The following is a 22,253-nucleotide window of genomic DNA, read 5'->3' as shown; positions in this document are numbered from 1 at the left end:
GCAAAGCTACCACACCTAGTGCCCTGCAACTGTCAGGGATCAACTTATGCCAACTCAACTACAATAATCACATTCCCATTGCTCAGTGAGTAAACACTTCCTGAATAATATGACTGAATTAACATTTATGACACTGTGAAACTGTATATGTCCATTCTTGGCTATACTTTATTGCAAAGAATATTGCTGCCATTTGACTATCATGGTGAGAGCAAAGGTCATGGGGCTCACACCAATTTCGTGAAAGACAGTTGGATTATAAAATAAATTATTGATCATTGTTGCATTATGTCCTATTCTAGTTGCGAATGTTACTGTGGGAAGAACTCAGTAAGTGCCCTCAGTCAGTACTATCTAAAATGAAGTCAATAGTGAAACTTCCATACAATGACTTCCCAGCTATTTCCATAAGTTTTATTTGCACTCTCTAGTGATACACATCACTCAAGGAGAGTGATGCATATCATTACATCGTTTTACTGACGAATGATACTAGCAATGAAAGTACACTGCCTGCCAAAAAAAGTGAAGCATCCAGAAAACATTGTTGGATGTCAATGTACCTTGATACACACATGTACCATCAGTGGGCATGTAAATTATTAGAGCTGCAATCCTCTGTAACAGGTAGAACAGCCACCAGGGTTTATTAGTGCTGTTCATGTTTAGTGTTCGTGCCAGGCCTGATATGGTATATAAGGGGCACGAAGAGCACCAGATGTTGAGTGATCACTGTCAAGGACATGGAGATGTCACATTAGAGACAGCATTATCAGCACCTGACAGAGTTTGAAAGGGGCATCATTATGGGTTCCAAATTGGCTGGCAGGTTGAATCGTATGATATCCAGATTTGTGGATCACTGTAACAATAGCCTGATATTGAACTGTGTGGGAATGTGACAGCATGTACACTCATCGTCAATGTTCCAGTTGACCATATCTGACCACCACAAGGTAGTGTCCCCCGAACACATCTTAACCCACTCACGTCTGTGTCTGCTATCTAAGAACAAGTAATGGACTGCCTGCAAGTTTCCATGTCACCACACATCATTGGTCAAAGACTGGCAGAAGTATGGCCTAGAGAGTTATCATTCCACGTGTAGCGTGTAGGCTTTCCTTGACACCACTTCTCAAATGGTTGCATTTGGAGTGGTGTAATGACCAGGAAGCATGGACTATTGATAAATGGTGTCACAATATGTTCAGCAATGAATCGCAGTTCTACACTACCCCAGATGACCTTTGTTGGGTGAGCATGGCAACAACCTGGAGATGTACCACTGTTCCAACATTTTGGAAAGGTAGAGCACCCTGCCATCATGGTGTGTGGACCCACCAGATATGATTTCAGGTCACAGGTTGTAGTAACTGAGGAAACTCTGATGGCACAACAGTACTGCACAGACATCCTTTGTCCTCAAGTGTTACTTTTCCTGTGACAGCATCATGATGCTGTTTTTCAACAAGGCAATGTCCACCCACAAATGGAGTCTCTATGAACTCTCTGTATGGTGCTGAGATACCCAAAAGACAAGAAAGATCCCCAGAGCTGTCCCCACTAGAACATGTATGGGAACATCTCAGATGTTAATTCCGTGCCAGTACCTATTTTTGGTGCAGTAAGGGCCAGTTACAAAAGTTATGGGGCAGCTTGCCTCAGGAGAGGATATAATGGCTTTATGACATCCTTACCAACTGAATCAGTGCAAGCATCCATGCCAGAGGCAGTGCAATGTCATATAGATTGGGGTCATATTGATCAAGCCTTTGTAAAGTTGACTAGATTTTTAAATCATTCCACCAACATCACGTACCCTCTCAACTCGTGAAGTTTCATTTCATTTTACCTCCGCTTCTGGGTGCTTCATATTTTTTGTCAGGCCACATAATTTATGTAACAAAAAAATAATAAGGTAAAAATTTATGTCTAATACAACATTTCATATATCATGGATGTGGACAGTCATACTGAGGGACAACAGATATCTTCAGCATGGGACAACAGTTGCTATGGCATACCGAGAGGAAATTTAAACTCAGACGCAGTAATAAGAATTCCATAGATTATCATCCTGACCTGAAGATGTGCAGACTTCTCAAGAATTTAGTTTACAATATTCAGATGTTGTAAAGGGAACTGGAGGAACTTTTGAGACTGAGAATGATTTTGTAATCAAAAGAATTAACATACCATATTACCAAAGTATATTGAATATTACCTTACAACTGGAGTGGAGAGTTCTTTCCTGAAAGGTACCATAAAGGTAATTATATTTTTTGAATTTAAAGTAGTAAGTACAGCTTTGGTGATGAAGTAAAGAAGATCATCGTGGGAGGTACACAGTCAAACTGCTGTTATACATGTCTATCAGCAACCCACGTTTGAAGCAACAACTACACTACAAATCTCTCTAGTCGCCTAATGAAGTTTAAACTGTTTCCTGCTGAGGGTCTGTTCACCATCAGAACTGTTCACTGTCAAAAATGTTAGCTTGTGTGTTCTGAAGTCCGTTGGTGAAGCACAGAACTCAGAAATTTGTTCATTGCAGTACTCATTTAGGTCTATGGCATGGGACTTTATTCCATATTTTGTGTAACAGTCACTCACCTTCTTGCATTACATTATACAACAGTGATTTGATGTCACCTTGTAGCCATCTAGGTGCAGCTGTCCTATTTCTTTAACTTCCATCTGGTTTTCTGTTATTTATAACACAAATGTAAAAATAATCTAATATTTTCCAATTTTCTATAGCATTATGAGAATTCGAAAGTCTTTGTATGTTTTGATGGAAAAATCGACATCTGTTTCAAGTTTTACGTTTTTTTATACTCTCATTTTCTTTCCGTTAACTATGTCTTTCAGGGTCATTTGCTTTGAAAAAGGTCTAGTGAAAATATTGGTAATTGCAGTATGACAATACCACCAGGGATTACAGTTCACTGTAGGTCAACCTGCAGAACAGCTCTCTGGTGACATGTCTGTTAAACAGCTTACCCACCAGATGGTGGGACAATGTGCTGTCAGTTTGGTTCACCATCCAGCCAAGGGCATGGCCACACACTGCCTTATTCCACTCCTGAAGTCCAGGTGGCAACTTCAAGTAGCTATCTGAAAAGCTTGCTTCTATACGATGGTAGACATATCAATAATGGAAATTCGTGGGTGGAGCAATACACAAAATAAGTGAAAGGCAACCAATTGCCTGTAGCGTAACGGTGCATGCTATGTGTTTCTGTGCTCCACATGTTGACCCGCTATAGGTGAGTGTTCGCCTTTCCCTTATTTTACGTATAGTAGGTTCAGAGCTGATGGTGGTCAATCATACACACTGATTTTTAATTTAATGTTTGTTTACTTAAAATCATAGCTTGTAATCCATGATTACTGGCACATGAAATGAGTATAAGGCTGTGTGTAAAGCATAGGAACAAATAAAGAAAACTGTATTAAATTGGCAGAAACATCTGGTTTCCATATTTAAGAGTAATCACTACTCTGCGCACAATGAACACCTGGCCTGCACATTTAAGGGGAATCATTACCCTTTGCACCATGATTGATATCAGGCAGAGTTCTGAATCATGCAAAGTCACTAAAGGCCAGTGCAAACATGTTACAGTACTCACTCACATCCACATGCATGAATAATTATAGTCGTGCATATGAGCCTCTCTGAAAAATTATAAAGATCTAGTATTCTGTTGCTGGTAGTATTAAATTTTAAATGGACAATGTTTCTGCATGGTGACGAAAACAGTCTTCCAAAACTTTGATAAATTATTTTAACGAATCCCTGGACTACAGTAGAGAGAAAAAGTTAAAGTATGATATTTTATACATTCTGCATGTCTTCTGCCATAAAGAATTCTAAGTCTGAAAATGGTGACTGAAACACTGCGAAATAATTACAGGTTCCAACCATTTAGTATCCAAAGTCTTATTATTTTACCTGCTTACTCACTTGGTCTTACATACTCTCATTTCAAATCAGTCATCCAGAACACAATCCATGAATAACAAAATTTTAAATAGAAAAGGCGTAACAAATACAGTTTTGAGCTATAATGCTCACTCACACCTGAAAATATGTGGCATTCTGTGACCTCCAAAGTCAAGTTCAAATCTTAATTTATTAGTAATACTACTGGAGATGTAGTCTGAAATTAATTATACTTTGCAATATATTTTAAGAAGAAAAGGCTTAACAGATACAGTTTTGATCCACAGTATTCACCTACACCTGAAAATGTGTCATTTTCCACCCTTTAAAATCGAGCTTGAATCTTAATTTACTACTACTACTACTACTACTACTACTGGAGATATACAAAAACAACTGAAATAATACTTTTTTAACAATCTAATTAATCGGATAGGTACAAAAATCTACTCTCCAAGCAGTGGCATGAGAACACACATATAAAAAAAAAATGTTTTACGTATGCATGTTTTTGGAGCCAATGGCTCCTTCTTCCGGCATATGAATTAAGGGGAAGGAAGAGGGATGAAGGGAAGGATTGGAGAAATTTATGAAAAGGGGCAGAGTTTGGAAAAGTCACCCAGAACCCCAAGTCCGGGGTGACTAACCTGGCAGAATGAAAAGGGGATATAAGGGTTCTTGGTGACTTTTCCAAACTCTGTCCCTTTTCCTAAATGCCTCCAGTACTTTCCCTTCAACCCTTCTGCTGGAAGAAGGAGCCACAGACTCTGAAAGCTTGCAAACGTAAAACCTTTTTTATACATGTGTTCAGCCACCACTTGGTGAGTAGACTTTTTATCCATCCAATTACATTATACTGTCAAAAATTGATTATTTCGGTTGTTTATATGTATCTCCAGAAGTATTACTAGTAAATTAAGTCTCAAGGTTGATTTTAAAGGGTAGATAATGACAGAACACACAATCATCTCCTGCTTACTGGGCAGACACTCTGACCATTAAGCCATCTGGACATGGTGGTCATTGCAATAGCACGGACTACACTAGCACGCCTCCTGTCAGACCTAAATTCTCAACTTCATATTGGAGACATAGTTTGATAAATTAATTACATTTTGCAATATATTTTAAGCAGAACAGGCTTAACAGACAAAGTTTTGAGCTACAGTGCTCACCCACACCTGAAAACGTGTGTCAATCCGTGCCCTTTAAAATCAAGCTTGAATATTAATTTACAAGTAATACTATTGGAGATACAGTTTGATAAATTAATTAGACTTTGCAATATACGAAGTGGTCAGAAACAGTCTGAAAAGCTTGTAAGGGTGTTGCATGGTAAATTGTGCTGGGAAATAACTGTTCAGAATAACAATACCCACCCCTTCTTTACCTCTGTATGTATTTACACTGCATATACATATAAGAATTTTCAAAACAAATGCTTACTGATTCATAGATGGGCTCTGAAGTAGCTGGTGGGCTAGTTGGTGGTGGAGGTGGGGGTGGTCCAGTAGGTTCTGGCAGAGAGGGTGGACCCAATGTACGAGACAGATCCAAACTAGAGGGTGGTACTGGTGCTTCCTTCATCACCGACTCCAGCTGCAAATAAATTGGAGCCAATCCACAGTATGCCAAAAGAAGTTCTCTTTCCATCTTTGATATGTTATTAGAAGGCAATTTAATCTTAAAATGAATTACCTCAACATCCAAGTCTTCCACAAGTTCATCCATTTGTTCTCCAATTTCATCAATAATGTTATTACTACGAGGTTGCACATCAGACAAGAATGCAAACAGATTGTCCAAATCAACAGAATCACCTGATGGTTCAGATGATGCAAGTTTTGAGTTAATTTGTTCTGCCATTTGTGAAAGAGCTGCAATCTCCTGTTGGGCAGCCCTGAAAAAGATGAATCTTCTCAACTATATGCAGTTTTATATCTGTTTGAAAAATAACATAACACATTTCAAACAGAAACAGCTTCTGTCAATACATGTCTGATGCCAACAAAAAAGTTGCCTTAAGCTAGTTGTACACAATCCATTGCATGATATGCAAAGCAAGTGGTTTCCCCGTTATGATTGGCAACATGTTTGGCCACTTGGATGTGTTTTTATGCTGTTTTCCATGCCCCACTACATGAATAGCAGGCTGGTACCCATGTCTCACCTCTGACACACACTATGCAAACATTTAGAAAACTTCCTCACACTTGCACATAGAATTTCCTCTACATGCAGACAGATGGAATGCACTTATTCCATACTGGTGGGCAGCAGGAGGGGGGGGGGGGGGGGGTAGAAGAATTATGACCTTAGATGTTTAGGCTCCTTAAACCCATAATTGACAGCAGCAGTAGCAACATATTAAGCGGAAATTCTGTCAACATGGAGGGTAGTATCACCAACTTTTCACGAATCTACAAAACATTAACTCCCTGCATACTTGAAGTGTTTTAAGATACAGCAGCTAATAGGAGAATAAAAAATGAGAACAAACAATGCATTTGTAGGCATAATACAGGTGCTCAGTTTTGTGAAAAGTGTCACTAAGGAAGGTAATGAAGTAAAATGAAATATTTAATCACAGTGTCCAATTAAAATATAGGGTCAAAATAAGAGACTTTGCTCAGTGAAGCTATTTGTCACTAGCAATTTCCATTATAAATTATAAAGAACAGCTGCATAAACAATGAAAGAGAGAAGAAGCCTGCACCAAGTAGATTAATAGTAATCTTTTTCAAAATTAACATTTTATCTTAATTTATTTGAGCATATCAATCCCTTGGCTTTTCATATAGTTTAACTAACTTCATACAGTTCACAGCAAGAGTTATGGGAATCAACATCATTGCTACTGATAACATTTTAACAGTATTATGAAAAGGATAAATTGTTACTCACTATAGAGATGACATGTTCAGCTACAGACAGGCACAATGAAAAGACTGTTACACACTGAGCTTTCGGCCAAAGCCTTCTTCATAATTGAAAACAAAAAAACACACACATTCACACAAGCAGGTGCACTTCATGTGTACATGACTGCTATCTCCGGCCATTCTGGCCATAATGCAACTGTGTTGTGTTGAATGGACAGAGCAATCCAGAGTGGGGTAGGAAATGGGGAGGGATAGTAGGGTACGAGTGGGGGGAGTGAAGTCTGGCTTGTTTGGCAGAATGTGCAGGGACTAGATGGTGGCAGAACAAGGATGCTGGGTGCAGCAATGTGAGGTTGTGGGGGAAGGATGGCAAAAGGGGGGGGGGGAGAAATGGGGAGTGGAAAAGGAGAGAAGCAGAGAAGGGGAAAAGATTGTTGGGTGATATTGCAGACAGCAGCACACAATGAGGGTGAGGGGACCTGACTAGGGAGGAGGTGATAGGACAGAGAGGGCAAGAACTGTTGGATGGAGGGTGTGAGAACAGTAGGTGACCATAGGTTGAGGCCGGGATAATTTCAGGGGCGGTGAATGTGTTGTAAGTACAATTCCCATCTGCATAGTTCAGGAAAGCTGGTGGTGGAGGAGAGGATCCAAATTACCCAGGTTGTGAAGCAGCCATTGAAATCAAGCATGTTATATTCAACTGAATGTTTTGCCATAGGGTGATGCACTTTGCTCTTGGCCACCACTTGGTGGTGGCCATACATCCTTGCTTTAAGTTCATAATAAAAAGGGGAACAGTGCACATAAAAAAGAGAACATACATTATCAGTAAAATCATGTGTTTTACAACTTAAAAATAAATCAAGTAAAACTACTCTAAATTGAAACAATGAGTTTTTGTAGTTATTTTAAGACTAAATATGCAGTATCTTGTCAGTTTATTCATCATCACCACACTCCATTATCTCATTATTGCCTTTTTCACTTTTATGGCTCGAATATTTGGAGGATGACGAAAATCTCTGTTAACAGTTTATTGCTTCCCAACAACTATCCACAAAAGCACAGGCAGTTCAAGAATCTGAAGTTGTACTGGCACGCACAACATCTTTTATGTTTTCTATTTTAAATCTATCTTTGGTCTCCTGTGTGTTCACAAAAGAAAAGACACTTTCCATGTTAGCATTATCACTAGGTATAGGAAAAAAGAATTATACAATTTTCAGCAGTTCAGAATGGCAAACAAAAGTATATGAATGATTGAGATATGCACACTTCAGCTGCCAGTTGATTCTGTTTCCTTTGATAGTCTTTCAAAAATATTGAGAAATTACGAAACTGATAAAAGATTTCAAGCGTTTGTTCATTGATATATGTGTAGTGTATGACAGAATTGACCACTCCATGCTATGGAAAACGTTAGAACATGTCAACATTCCACCTAAATATATCTGACTAATAACAGCTTGCTACTCCCAATCAACTTGCCAAGTAGGGTTCAGCAGCCATCTATCATCACCATTCAGTATTCAAAATAGATTTCGACAAAGAGATCTTTTGGCACCAATACTATTCAACTTGGCCTTGGAAAAAGTAAGCTGCGACACTGGTCGAAACAGAGAAACGGAGATGGTGGGAACAGATACAGTCCTGGCATTGCTGATAATGTTGTGATCCTTGGCGACATCCAGGAGCAATTAAGTGCTGAAACTTCTTGATACCTCCGCAACGCAAAACAAATAGGGCTGGTAGTGAATGAGAGTAAAACAAAATATCTCGTTGTCTTGCAACATCAAGCTCCTCTCCTCTCCATTATTGTTGACAGGCATGTCTTCAAACGAGTAAGAGAATTCAAGTACTTGGGATCCATACTGACTAAAGCACACTGTCTTCAGGCCACAAGTGGCCTACTGGGACCATCCGACCGCCGTGTCACCCTCAGATGAGGATGTGGATAGGAGGGGCGTGTGGTCAGCACACCACTCTCCTGGTCGTTACAATGGTATTATTGACCAAAGCCGCTACTAATCGGTCGAGTAGCTCCTCAACTGGCACCACGAGGCTGAGTGCACCCTGAAAAATGGCAACAGTGCATGGTGGCCTGGATGGTCACCCATCCAAGTGCCAACCAAGCCCCACAGCGCTTAACTTCGGTGATCTTACGGGAACTCGTGTATCCACTGCGGCAAGGCCGTTGCCATCCATACTGACTAATAAAAATTAATTGATAAAAGAGTTGCAGCAGCAATTAACAAACACTAATCGCATTTTCTTCAGCCTAAACAATCTATTCAAATCCCAGCTGATATCACTAAAAAACAAGATTTAGCTGTACATGACATTAGTACTTTTATATGGTTGTGAAACCTGGGCAGCTTCAGCGACAACTGAAGAAGCAATTTGTGCATCTGATAGGAAGGTACTTCGAAAGATATCTGGACCCGTCTACAATACCATGGAAGGTAAATGGGAACAAAGAACAAAAGAAGACCTTTACCAGTGGTATGGAAAGCCACACATCAGCCGCATATTGGGCAAAAGAGGCTACAGTGGTTTCACCACATCTTCCACGCTGGTGGATCTGTCCTTAACCGTTGTTCTCCATTCCCAACCTTCTGGGAGATGCCCAAAGGGATGACTGAGGGCTCAATGGAAGGATTGGGTGCTGACAATACTCAAACAAATGGAGTCGACAGCAGTAGATTATGAGGCTGGGGACAATCAGCAATGGACCGCCATCTGCAATAAAAGTCTACTATACTGAGATTGTGACTGACAGATATTTCTTTTCATCTTTTAAATGTGTACCTTCACAAATTTTTATAATGTGCGGTTTGTTGTATTCCCTTTACATTGTGGTTTGTACCCACTTTTATTCCACTGTAGGCCTTAAAGGCCTCTAAATGCAATAAATGATGATGATGATGATGATGATGATTGAGATAAGTGACACAGTTTTCATCACCCTCCAAAATAGCAATTCATAAGAACTGCATCTACTTAGATGCTCAGACCTGTATTGAGCCAGCCACTTCTTTAGATATTCAATAGCATATGTGTAAACAACTGTCATCTCTTTACCAAAGCTGTCACACTCCTGTGAGTGACCTCCTTCTCTTTTATGTGTAAGAATTGCACTTATTTTTACAGGCATATAGTTATGTTTGTACCTTCCCTTGAGAGTCTATACAGTAGATCCTAAAACACAAACAGATTCAGCTACAGAATTTGATTCTTTCCCCAAGTTCAGTATATTACTTTAGAAAGTTGACATCAATGAGTGAACAAACAACTAGCTAGCTTCACTTAGTTTATCTTCAAAAGATCTTTCAAATATCACAAGCATAGAACTTTGAGAAAAAAGTATGATTTCAATGTCGGAAACATGAACCAACCTCTCAATACAACTTGAATGATTTGTATTTCCCCATAAGCACATATTAAACACTGACTTTCTTTTTGGCATTTGGTATTTTAGTTCCTAATTTAATTTGTTGCAAAAGATACAACTTTACCTCAAATAAACAATCCAACTTTAAACTCAGCCTCCAAGGCTAGCAGAAGTAACACTAAATAACATATTGTGGAAGACATAAAATACCGGTTGAATGCAAGATAGACAACTTCCTAATGATGTAGCCACGACACAAGAATAAACATACTAAATCAAAGAGAGATTTTTTTTCCATCAAAAGTATTACAGTTGCATTTGTTTATGGTTAATTACAGTGACAACTGATTTCCTTCGTTCAAAACTTGCATTTTTTTCTGAGTCCAAAAAACAGGGCACTCTCTACACTTTTATGAAATAGACTTGGACACATCCTCTTGCCTCAAAAAGAGGACATAAGGTAACCCTAACCTGGTTAGTAGTCGTACCGACATAAAAAGTTGTGCAATGACTGCAGCAGAGCTAGCTTATGAAATGGTTACTTTCACAGGTGGCCCAGTCTCTGTTGGGGTACGATAAGCCTGTGACAGGACTGGAGTAGGAAGTGCTGGGTGGGTGGACTGAGTGGGTCTTACAACTGGGTCTTCTACAGTTGTTCCAGTCCGGCTGATATTGGATGACAAAGGGGGCACATTTTTGTAGCTGGTTCATGGGGATGGTGGGAGAACTGGGGTTTGTGGGGATATGACAAGGGAAATTTGTTTGCAGACTAGGTCTGGAGCATAGTGCCCATCTGTGAAGGCATTTGTTTGACCATCAGCACACTGGGCATGGGAACTCTTTTCACTGAAGATACACCATCCCCGGGTGGTCAGGCTGTATGGAAGGATTTTTTTTTTTTTTTTTCTGAGGTAGTCAATGTCCAGGAAGGTGGCCTGGTGGGTTGAAGAGGACCAGGTGAAGAGGATGGGAGTGGTGTTGAGATTGAGGAGAATAAAGACACGGTGCCTTGGCCATGAGTCCAGATCATGAAGAAATCATCAATGAACCTGAACCAGACCAGTGGTTTGGCATTTTGGAGGCTAGGAAGGTTTGCTCTAGATGGCCCATAAACAGGTTGGCACAGGATGGTGCCACACAGGTGCCCATAGCTATGCCACAGATTTGTATGTATACCATCCCTTCAAAGAGGAATGAGGCATTGGGTTTGGAGTCTGAAGGCCATTGGGAGAGGTAGTGTTAACAGCTGCAAGGCAAGACCATGGGCATGAGGGATGTTGGTGTATAGAAAAGTGGCATCAGCAGAGATGGGTAGCAGTCCAAGAGGTAAATGGATGGTAATGGTGGAGAAATGGTGAAGAAAGTGGTTGGTATTTTTGGTGTTGGAGGCTAGGTTTTGAGCATTTGGTTTGGGATGTTGGTTAATCATGGGCAAAATTTTTTCAGTGGGAGCATAAAACCAGCTATGATGCAGCATCCAGGATTGTTGAGTTTGTAGATTTTGGAGAGCATGTAGCAGGCTGGTGCATGGGATGTAGCAGGGGTGAGGACGGAAATGGACTGAGGAGAGAGGTTTTGGGAAGGACCTAAGATTTAAGTATGGATTGGTGGTTATGTTGGACTTCTGGGATGGGGTCACTCTGGCAGAGTTTATAGGTGGAGGAGTCAGGCAAATGACAGAGGTCTTCTTCTAGGCAGTCACTGCGATTCATAACAACAGTGGTGGAACTTTTGTCTACAGGTAGGATGAATAGGTCAAGATCTGTTTTGAGGTGTGTAGCTGTCCTTCCTTCTGATGACATGTTGGTGTTCTTATGAAAGGACCTGGGGAAGGATGACGAGGCCAAGTTGGACGTAAGGAATTCTTGGAAGGTGACCAGGAGGCGTTAAGTTGAGAGGGGGGGGGGGGGGGGGAGAGATAATGGTTGGAGGGTGGTATGAACTGGAAGAGGCAGGGTTCAATGTTGGGATTAGATTGGCTTTGATTGGAGGGATTGGTGGCAAAGAAGTATTTCCATCACAGGGATCAGGAGAAGGAGAGTAGGTCTCTGACAAGACCGACGTGGTTAAATTTGGATGTAGGGCTGAAGATGAGACCTTTGTGTAGGACAGAAACATCTGTGAAGCTGAGGATTTTGGTGGAAAGGTTAACGACAATGTTCTGGGATTGTTTCAGCTCTGGGTTTAGTGGAATATTTGGGGATGTGGCATACTGGAAAGGTGAGCTTGGTAGCATCTGGGTGTTATGAGGGGTTGATGAGGAGGCCCACTTTGAGTAGGATAGGGGTTGGATAGCATTGCCCCAAGGCAGCAACAGGATGTCAGCAGGCTGGATAACTTATGGAGGTGGTGTCTGTTATGCTCTTCCATTTGCTGGAGTGCAAGAGATTCAATTTTAGAGATGTGATGTACATAGTAGGGATTGCACAGTAGCAGTATCTTAGCAGAAGTGGTTCTGAGATGCCTTTTCTGTGGAGATGTGTTTCTGCAGTATGAGGTTTGTGAGGGACAGTGACTGGTGGAATAGGTAAAGGTAAAAGTCACTGTGAAAGGAGGAGTGGGATCCGGGGAAAGTAATTATTCTGGTTAGGCCACTGGGGAGGATTCCATCTTGTAGGCATCATTCAGGGAACACAATGAAAACCCAGTCCCACAATGTTGACATCATCACAGCATCAAAATGTAGTTATTATCGAGAAAAATTAGCTCCTCCAACAACAAGACAAGAACTAATTGTAACATAGTTAAAATGAAACAGAAACATTGAATTCAGAAACAGGAAATGCCATTAAAGGTACATAAATAATAAGCTGTCCACAGTTGTTGTTGTTGTTGTTGTGGTCTTCAGTCCTGAGACTGGTTTGATGCAGCTCTCCATGCTACTCTATCCTGTGCAAGCTTCTTCATCTCCCAGTACCTACTGCAACCTACATCCTTCTGAATCTGCTTAGTGTATTCATCTCTTGGTCTCCCCCTACGATTTTTACCCTCCACGCTGCCCTCCAATACTAAATTGGTGATCCCTTGATGCCTCAGAACATGTCCTACCAACCGATCCCTTCTTCTGGTCAAGTTGTGCCACAAACTCCTCTTCTCCCCAATCCTATTCAGTACCTCCTCATTAGTTATGTGATCTACCCATCTAATCTTCAGCATTCTTCTGTAGCACCACATTTCGAAAGCTTCTATTCTCTTCTTGTCCAAACTATTTACCGTCCATGTTTCACTTCCATACATGGCTACACTCCATACAAATACTTTCAGAAATGACTTCCTGACACTTAAATCTATACTCGATGTTAACAAATTTCTCTTCTTCAGAAACGCTTTCCTTGCCATTGCCAGTCTACATTTTATATCCTCTCTACTTCGACCATCATCAGTTATTTTGCTCCCCAAATAGCAAAACTCCTTTACTACTTTAAGTGTCTCATTTCCTAATCTAATACCCTCAACATCACCCAACTTAATTCGACTACATTCCATTATCCTCGTTTTGATTTTGTTGATGTTCATCTTATATCCTCCCTTCAAGACACCATCCATTCCGCTCAACTGCTCTTCCAAGTCCTTTGCTGTCTCTGACAGAATTACAATGTCATCGGCGAACCTCAAAGTTTTTAATTCTTCTCCATTGATTTTAATACCTACTCCGAATTTTTCTTTTGTTTCCTTTACTGCTTGCTCAATATACAAATTGAATAACATCGGGGAGAGACTACAACTCTGTCTCACTCCCTTCCCAACCACTGCTCCCCTTTCATGTCCCTCGACTCTTATAACTGCCATCTGGTTTCTGTACAAATTGTAAATAGCCTTTCGCTCCCTGTATTTTACCCCTGCCACCTTTAGAATTTGAAAGAGAGTATTCCAGTCAACATTGTCAAAAGCTTTCTCTAAGTCTACAAATGCTAGAAATGTAGGTCCACAGAAAGTTCCCAAATTAGACACATTTAATACTTTTTTCCTGTCAGAGATAATCTGAGTTACAACACTTCCTTAGGGGATAAGCTACTGTTTCAAAGAAAAGCACTCCCAAACAAGTTTGATCAAATTCAAGTCCATTGTAACAATGGAAGGAGTAATGCTAACCACTTGAGTAATGAACAGACACATAACAATGTAGCTCTGTATGTGTCTTGCTCGGGGAACTGACACTGTTTGGGAGTTCGATGACTCTTTTATGTACAGGTACCTGTCAACTATTCAATGCCTCAGCATATAGTGAGTGATTACTTTCACTCTTCCACTGTTTGTATTCCACCTGTCTTTACAATATTCTATCAGTTATCTTCTACATTTACCAAAGAAGTTTCAATTTGATTAATTCTCTTAAAATTAAATGTTCAACTTATATGAAGAGATCAGTCATAAAAATCTGATTTATCCACGAGTAGCCAGATATCCGCACATATGTCAGAACCAAGAAGAGAAATGGGAGAAGCCACAAGGTGGAAGGGCTCTCTGCAGAGATAGTCAAGATAAACACAGCTGGCTGACAGGACACAGACTGTTATAAGCCCAAAGCCACCTAGGCAACAAAAAGATGCAAAGTCTTCATCAGAACAATGTCAACAAGTCAAGAACAAAGCAAGAGAGAATCCAAAATGCAAACAGAGAGCAGAACCAAACGCCAAATGAGTTTCCTATCAAATAGTGCGTCCTATAGCAATGATAACAACCAACAATATCACACACCGGTACAGAACTGACTGACCATTTGCTGGGCAGCCCTATTTACACCAGCCACAAGGAACACTACTGGCCAGCGTAATTGTGTGCTGAAACATGTGGCCCTCATGCTACATGGGCACAGCACTGCGGCAATACTATGCCTTTAATGGCCATCTACATCTATTTCCTCAAGTAGGCATTTAACATCTGCAGAGCCTAACACTAGATCCCCCCCCCAATAAAAAACAGGCACATACTAGTGGAAACAACCCAGGCAGTGCCATTGGGGTGAAATAGAGATACAAGCAAAGACCTGGTCTCTTCAACTGCCGGCAGTGGGAATGGAGGGTATCCGGTAGTGTCCACTGGGTTGTGGTGACGGCCCTCAAGCCCAATTGGTATTTGGACCAGAGTAACTCGCCGTCTGTGGGTCTTGACTACTGTCGCCAGTGCCCTAGCCTCAGTGCTTGCACACGAGCAAGCCACACAACTGCACCAGACCCATAACACTGGGACAGACGGGTGGGGGGGATTCTGAAGGGGGCAGCATCAGAAGATGAAGTAAGGTCCATGGTTGCCACCTGTGGAGCAGCTCACACAGCATTAATTCTGTTAACATTCTGCAGGCCAAGCCCAAGTGTAGCTCTGGCCACAACTTTGTGTTAAAAAGACCACATCCAAGTACAGGTTTGGCTGTAATTTTCTAGATGTGCGAGCCATCTTTCACTTGAAATCTGGATTCATTGTGTATTGGAAAGACTGTATGGACATCCTGCTACTTTCCCTGTGGCTGGTGTGCCTTCTGCTGTCAATTACTAGAATTATTTAGAAAGAAACGTCAGCCAATGTAATTAGGTTTTGTTGTTTGCTTGAATTCTGCTACAAATATGTCTTGTTTGTTTAGTGAGCAAGAAACTTTGGAAGCTCAAGAGGAATAAATTGCTCAGTAATTTGCCTTGCACTTTTTTTAGAAAGAGGATTATCCTTTCTGTCATCATTATCTTAAAATTTGTTATCTATCAAAGAACTAAAGCAAATATGAAAAATAAATCTTGAAGCTTGGTCTTTTTTTGTATGTATTACTCTTAAGATACACCACTTATGTATGTGCCAGTAAAACTCAAAATAATGGCTAAATGGCCAGTTTCCTAGGCCTTATATTCCTCTAAGTACCTTGTCTCTGAAGTGTTGATAGGTGTGGCTTAATACACGATTAAAAACAGGGTGAGAGTCAATGTAGTGACAGAGGAATTGACAGCTCTTTTCATTTGCTGCTTAAAAGTCCGACAAGATATTCCACTTCACCATTTGAGGAAGAATGGATTGAAGAGCTGCACATATGTTTTTCTTTGAAGGCAGACACAGTGCACTGTGGCCCATTATCAAAGGCCAATGTGTGAGGCAGCCTTTGGTGTCCAAAATCTGGGCCAAGGAGATGTGGGTGGGATCGTTTGTGGTGGACGCCAGGTGTACAACACGTTGGTACTTTGAGTAAGCTCCCACAATGAGTAACCACATCAATCCCAAAAACAGGAATGCAAAATCAAGATGGATATGGTCCCAGAGGAGGTGGAGGTGGTGCGGGTGTAGGCCAAGGGGCAAAGATTGTTGAGGTGCCACCCAGAAATGGGTGCATGCAATGCAGTGACACACATTTCTTTTGATGATTCCTGGACAGTACATATGTCAGTGCAGTAACAATGTCATGTCCCCAGTGCAGCATGCTCAATACAATTGGCACAGTTCTGCTGGGATGACCACCCAATGCATGTCAGTCTCTTTGTCCATTGAAAGACATTATCTGCAACCAAGAGTCCATGAGAAATATGTTTCCAGGAACTGAGTTTGGTCATCAATTGGCAGGTGACATAAGCTGATCAGCCATCAGTCATGTGACCCAAGGTGTGGTCCTCGCACATGGAAGCGGTGATGACATGAGCATTATGGGGAAATCGTCCAACAAATGTTTCTGCGTGCTATGTATGTGGAAGCAGAGGACCTCCTGTTGGTAGAAATCAGGGTCCAGGCCTGTGGGTGGAAGTGACAACACATTGGCATTTGAGTGCTATGCTGTAGGCTTATACCAGATGGTGTAATTGTATGTGATGAGGAATAACATTCAGTGCTTGAGGTGTTGGGCTGGTCACTCTGGGAGGCTGGAGCAAGGCTTAAGTTATACCGCCAACGTAATTATAGAGAACTTTTTGTCCTACAAAGATAGACATCAGATTTTTTAATGGCAAACACTACTGCCAATGCCTCCTTTTCAATGTGGGAATGGTTTCACTGTGCACGGATTAATGTCTTACAAGCATATGCTACAGGCTGTTCAGAGTCAATCCCATTCCTGTGCACCACGATTGCACTGATTTCAAAGGCAGATGCGTTGGACAGCACAGCCAAAGTTCAAGCAGGAGAGAGTGGCACTAGGAAATGTGCAGATTTCAGCAGGGTTTCAAATTGGGTAAAAGCCGGTGCACAGGTCGGGGTCCAGTTCTGATGCACACCCTTTTTACGCAGCTTACTGAGGGGTTGCCCACTGTGAGCCATGGGGGGAAGAGCTTGGAATAATAGTTGATTTTGCATAAAAATCCACTTAACAGTGTAAGGAATCTATTGTGACAACATTTCAATCAGCAGGCCTGATTTCTTCTTCAGTGAGCAAATGGACACACATACAAGGGTGTAAGTTGACAACCAATGAATATAGCATAAATGAAAGTATGGTATATCTCCAAATCCAAGATGACCCTCCATTGTTTAACAAGGGACTACAGAAAAACATGTATACACAGACTAGGTTTATTTTGAAAACTTACAAATGGTTACCTTATTACAGAGAACTGAAGGAGATAATAAAAGTACTGGTACACACAAAATAAAACCAGATAAAGGACTTTCTTAGTCAGATACAAATGCCACTTAGTCCTCCTCACAGGAATGGTCCACAGACTCTGAAGTTTCACTGTCACTGCCATGGTTATGTTGCATTTCTTCCCACAGATCATCTTCACTCCCATCTAATGCATTTGTCGCAGAGCACTTCTTAAAACATTACACAAATGATACACTGGATAAGCATGTCCAAACATTTTGTACCCATTCTGCAATTAGGCTTCATCAACTTCCCAGTAGGGGTCAGGATTCAACCACTGTGAAGTAACAAACTGCTGTACAGTTGCTTCAGATGGCCTTTAAATGGCTTATTCAACATCCCATTTAACACTTGCAGTTGTGAAGTCATGCCTTCCGGAGTGATGGTAATGTCTGTGTTTAATTTCAAGATTTCTGCTTTCGCTGCTGGTGTCAGATGCCAATTTTAAACCATCAAGGATCAGTATCCCTTGACTCTTTATAAAGAGTTCATAGCTTCCTCCCCCAGACTGTACAGAATAATATATAACATGGCACCTTTCTCTTTAGTTGCTGAACTGGATGGAATGTTGAAGTAAACAGGAGTCTTGTCAGCATTTCTGATTTAACCTAAGAGGTAAGAATGTTCCTTTTTTGGTCTCATAATATGTCACTGATACTTGACCAACTTCTCCAGATATGATGCTGAACAAGGGATATTCAATGTTGCAGCACAAGTACATTGCATCACATCATCATTGCACACCTCGTACAGCTGGCTTTAAAACGGATACCATGTTCCTGTGCCATATGACACGCTTTGTTTCGTATCACATCATGGGAGATGCCATTTCTTTTTTACGTTTTTTGTGCACGGACACCACTACTTCCACTTTAATATTTTTGAAATGTCCAACGGGTGGGCCGCTGAAAGCTTTCCTAGTTGGCTTCACATTTTTCAGATGTCATTAGTCCCTTTCCACTGCCGAACATTGACTTCTGTAACTCCATACTTCCTCGAAGCTGCACAGCTGTTTGTTGCTTCTGCATGCCAAACAACCATAATTCTGACATTTGCTGCATAGTAACACCTGCAGCCTGTTGAATAATTGGATGCTGAGCCATGCTGTTCCAAACTACAATCTATTACGCATTTTAGTACACAGTTCAGAAATGGTATCTCTAAAGCCAATCAACAGCTGATAAAAAAATAGCACGACATACACCTACTGCTATCATACAACAATGCTCAAAGCACATGTGTACGTTTTAGGTTACAGCGGTGGGCATGGCAGAGAGTAGTTACATTTTAATGGAAGCTCAAGGTTCTATTCAGTACATAATTTTTGGAAAAGCCCTCATCTTGGATTCAGAAAAATACTCTTAGTGTATTATTTTGAACATATTAGGAAGCTCGGCATGGCCAATGGATTTGGGATTGTTTAATAAGGAGAACAAAGACAGTAGGACCATTAGTCTCATTAAACAGGAAGGATGTCATGCACTGTGTCAATACAGTGAACAATACATTGAGTGAACGAGCCCAAAATACTTGTGGATAGGAGGTGAGGCAGAGCCTGATAGATTACACAGATGTTCAAACACAGCCTCTTCCATAGCTTGCCCTGCTGCAATGGGAGGAGCAAATTGCTCCCTCCCATAATTTAGATGAGGAAGACAGAAATGCCAACTTGATGCTTTATCAGAAATGGTAAGATTGATATTCATCCAAAGACTCATACCTTTTTGATAAGCTCACCCAGTTGGAGCTTTATATTTTGTTGATATAATTGATAACTTTGTACACTTTGTTCAAATACATTGTGAACAGAAGAGGAGTACTGGTGGAAGTAAAGCTATTAGGGAGGGTCATAAGTTGTGCTTGGATAGCTCAGTGATTACAGCACATGCCATAATAGGCAAAATCCCACATTCAAGTCCCAGTCTGTTACATAGTTTTCATTTGCCAGAAAGTTTCAAATCTGTGCACACTCCAATGCAGAGTGAAAATTCATCTGGTGACAAATATACAGCTTGAAATGACATGTTTCAATGAATAAAATACTCATATTGGAATATACTTATTTAAATGAGTATACATTGTTTCTCTTGAAATAAAGAAGGTGCAGACCAACAAACAGGCATACAAAAAAGGTTCCTTTCCTATGTGCATGCCTCTTGCTCAATACATTCCTATTTCCTGTGCAGCTATGTACCCTCACATATATGAGTATGTCCCACTGAAACACAGCAATATATATTTTTGTGCCACATTAGCAGGTGAGAAACCACGAGACCGTTCACTTCTGCTGTTAGAATCACTCCACTGTGAAGTTGTTGAAAGATATAAAAAGGTTTCATGCAGAAGTCATTCCCGTACTAAAAGAAAATTACCAAAACATAACATATCCAGAATACAATTATAAAATTATTTTTAAAAGCTGTAGAAGTAAACATCTAATACGTCTGCATCTTTACGTGTTTAGTGATTTTGATCTCTTAGTTATAGTTCTTAATAATATCATACTGACCCTTTATCCATGCCAACTATTCCATGATACTGATTGCTTGTAACATAAACATAACAGACATGAGAGAACTGCATGAGACAAAAACAATACCATATCAATGATAAAAACACAAATCCATACAATAAATTTATTTGTCCACCAAATTATGTTTCTTGAACTTATTTCATTTTACCCTGAGGTTTAACTAATGTCAATTAATTTAATGTAAAAAGCATTTACTATATCTAAAATTTGTAAGCAACAAAATTTATTAATGGAAAATCTAGAATTGAATACAATATATTGAAGAAGATGCATTAATGATCGCCAAATAGAAACAGTAGTGAACAGTTGACAGACTTGTAAAAATGGCAGAAAAACACATATTTGAAAATCACAAATTTTTCTGACAAAGTAATTTATCAGCACTAACAAAAGTACACACATATATGCTTAAATTCAAACATAACTACATGTCTCCTAATATACAAGGGTTGTTCAAAAAGTAAAGTGACTTTTCAAATTGTGCGGGCAACGTACATTCAATTATCGATCCTTTTTTTGTTATGTTTGTACACATGTCCTGAACATATGTTCAGTTTCAAGTGTTCAGCATACTTTGTTTGTTTTTGACAAATAGAAAGGTTAGATGTGTTTTAGTGTGCAGAGTGATTTTTGATTACTACAAAAAATGGAGCACAGAATTTGCATCAAGTTTAGTGTGAAAAATGGAATCAAGTGCTCTAAAACACTTGAAATGTTGACAGTGACATACGGTTAGTCTGCTCTAAGTAAAAAAACTGTTTGCAAGTGGTACAAGCTCTCTCCAAGATGGCCGAGAAGATGCCCATGACAAACCTCGCTCTGGATGCACCAGCACATCAACAACAGATGATAATATCGAAGCTGCGAAGAAAATTGTTTTGGAAAATCATCGAATTACTGTAAGAGAAGTTGCTAAAGATGTTGGCATATCAGTTGGCTTGTGTCATGCAATTTTTTTGGATGTTTTGGGCAAGAGATGTGTGTCAGCAAAGTTTGTTCCAAAACTTCTCGATTGTGATCAGAAGAACTGTTGCTCAGGAGCTCTTGAATGATGCCAATGATGATCCTGATTTGCTCAAAAGGGTCATAACTGGTGATGAAACATGGGTTTACGGATATGATGTTGAAACCAAAGCCCAATTGTCCCAATGGAAGCATCCTGGAGAGCCAAGACCAAAAAATACACGCCGAGTTTGATCAAATTTCAAAGTTTTTCTCACTGTATTTTTCAATTACCATGGTGTAGTGCATCAAAAATTTTTGCCTCAAGGTCGTACGGTCAATAAGGAGTATTACCTTGATGTTATGCACTGTTTGTGAGAAGCAATTCACAAAAAACATCTGGAATTGTGGAAAAACAATTCATGACTTTTGCATCACGACAATGCACCTGCTCATTCATCGTTGCTTGTGAGAGATTTTTTGGCCAAAAACAACACAACAATCATGCCTCAGCCACCATATTCACCAGATTCGGCCTCCTGGGACTTTTTCCTGTTCTCAAAACTGAAGAGACCTATGAAAGGATGAAGATTTTAGACGATTAAGGAAATAAAAACTGCATCACTGGAGGTACTCAAGGCTGTACCAAAAAGTGCTAATGAGAAGTGCTTTGAGAATTGGAAGAAGCATTGGCAAAGTGTATTGTATCTGAGGGGGATTACTTTGAAGGGGACAACATGAATATTGATGAATAAATAAGTACTTTTTCATAAAACTATAAAGTCACCTTACATTTTGAACACAGTACTGGGGCAAGCAATGATCTCAGATGGAGCAGACTGTGGCAAAATAGAAGTGGCATCAAATAGGGAGGGGAAAAATGGAACAGAAAGAAAGAAACCAGGGGCAGGTGGATGGAATGTTGTTAAAATATGAAATAAAGAAAAGGGAGAGGAGGTAAGTAGGGGAAACTGACTACCAGAGAATGAAACCTAATTGGGACA

General features: G+C 40.3%; 1 protein-coding gene and 1 pseudogene across 1 annotated transcript in view; both read right to left on the bottom strand.

Annotated features, from left to right (window-relative positions):
* Positions 1-22,253, bottom strand: part of LOC126257510 (myosin-I heavy chain) — an 829,484-nt gene that overhangs the window by 131,042 nt on the left and 676,189 nt on the right. Inside the window, exons 16-17 of the mRNA XM_049955569.1 lie at positions 5,648-5,849; positions 5,396-5,548 (exon numbers count right to left, since the gene is read on the bottom strand). Of these exons, the coding sequence (XP_049811526.1) occupies positions 5,396-5,548; positions 5,648-5,849 (355 nt within the window). The remainder of the gene's footprint in view (positions 1-5,395; positions 5,549-5,647; positions 5,850-22,253) is intronic.
* On the bottom strand, positions 8,916-9,033 carry LOC126209396 (5S ribosomal RNA; annotated as a pseudogene).

The sequence above is a fragment of the Schistocerca nitens genome, chromosome 1 (assembly GCF_023898315.1).
Source record: "Schistocerca nitens isolate TAMUIC-IGC-003100 chromosome 1, iqSchNite1.1, whole genome shotgun sequence".
In the NCBI taxonomy this organism is placed as follows: Eukaryota; Metazoa; Arthropoda; class Insecta; order Orthoptera; family Acrididae; genus Schistocerca; species Schistocerca nitens.
This window is presented reverse-complemented; position numbering and strand designations above follow the sequence as displayed.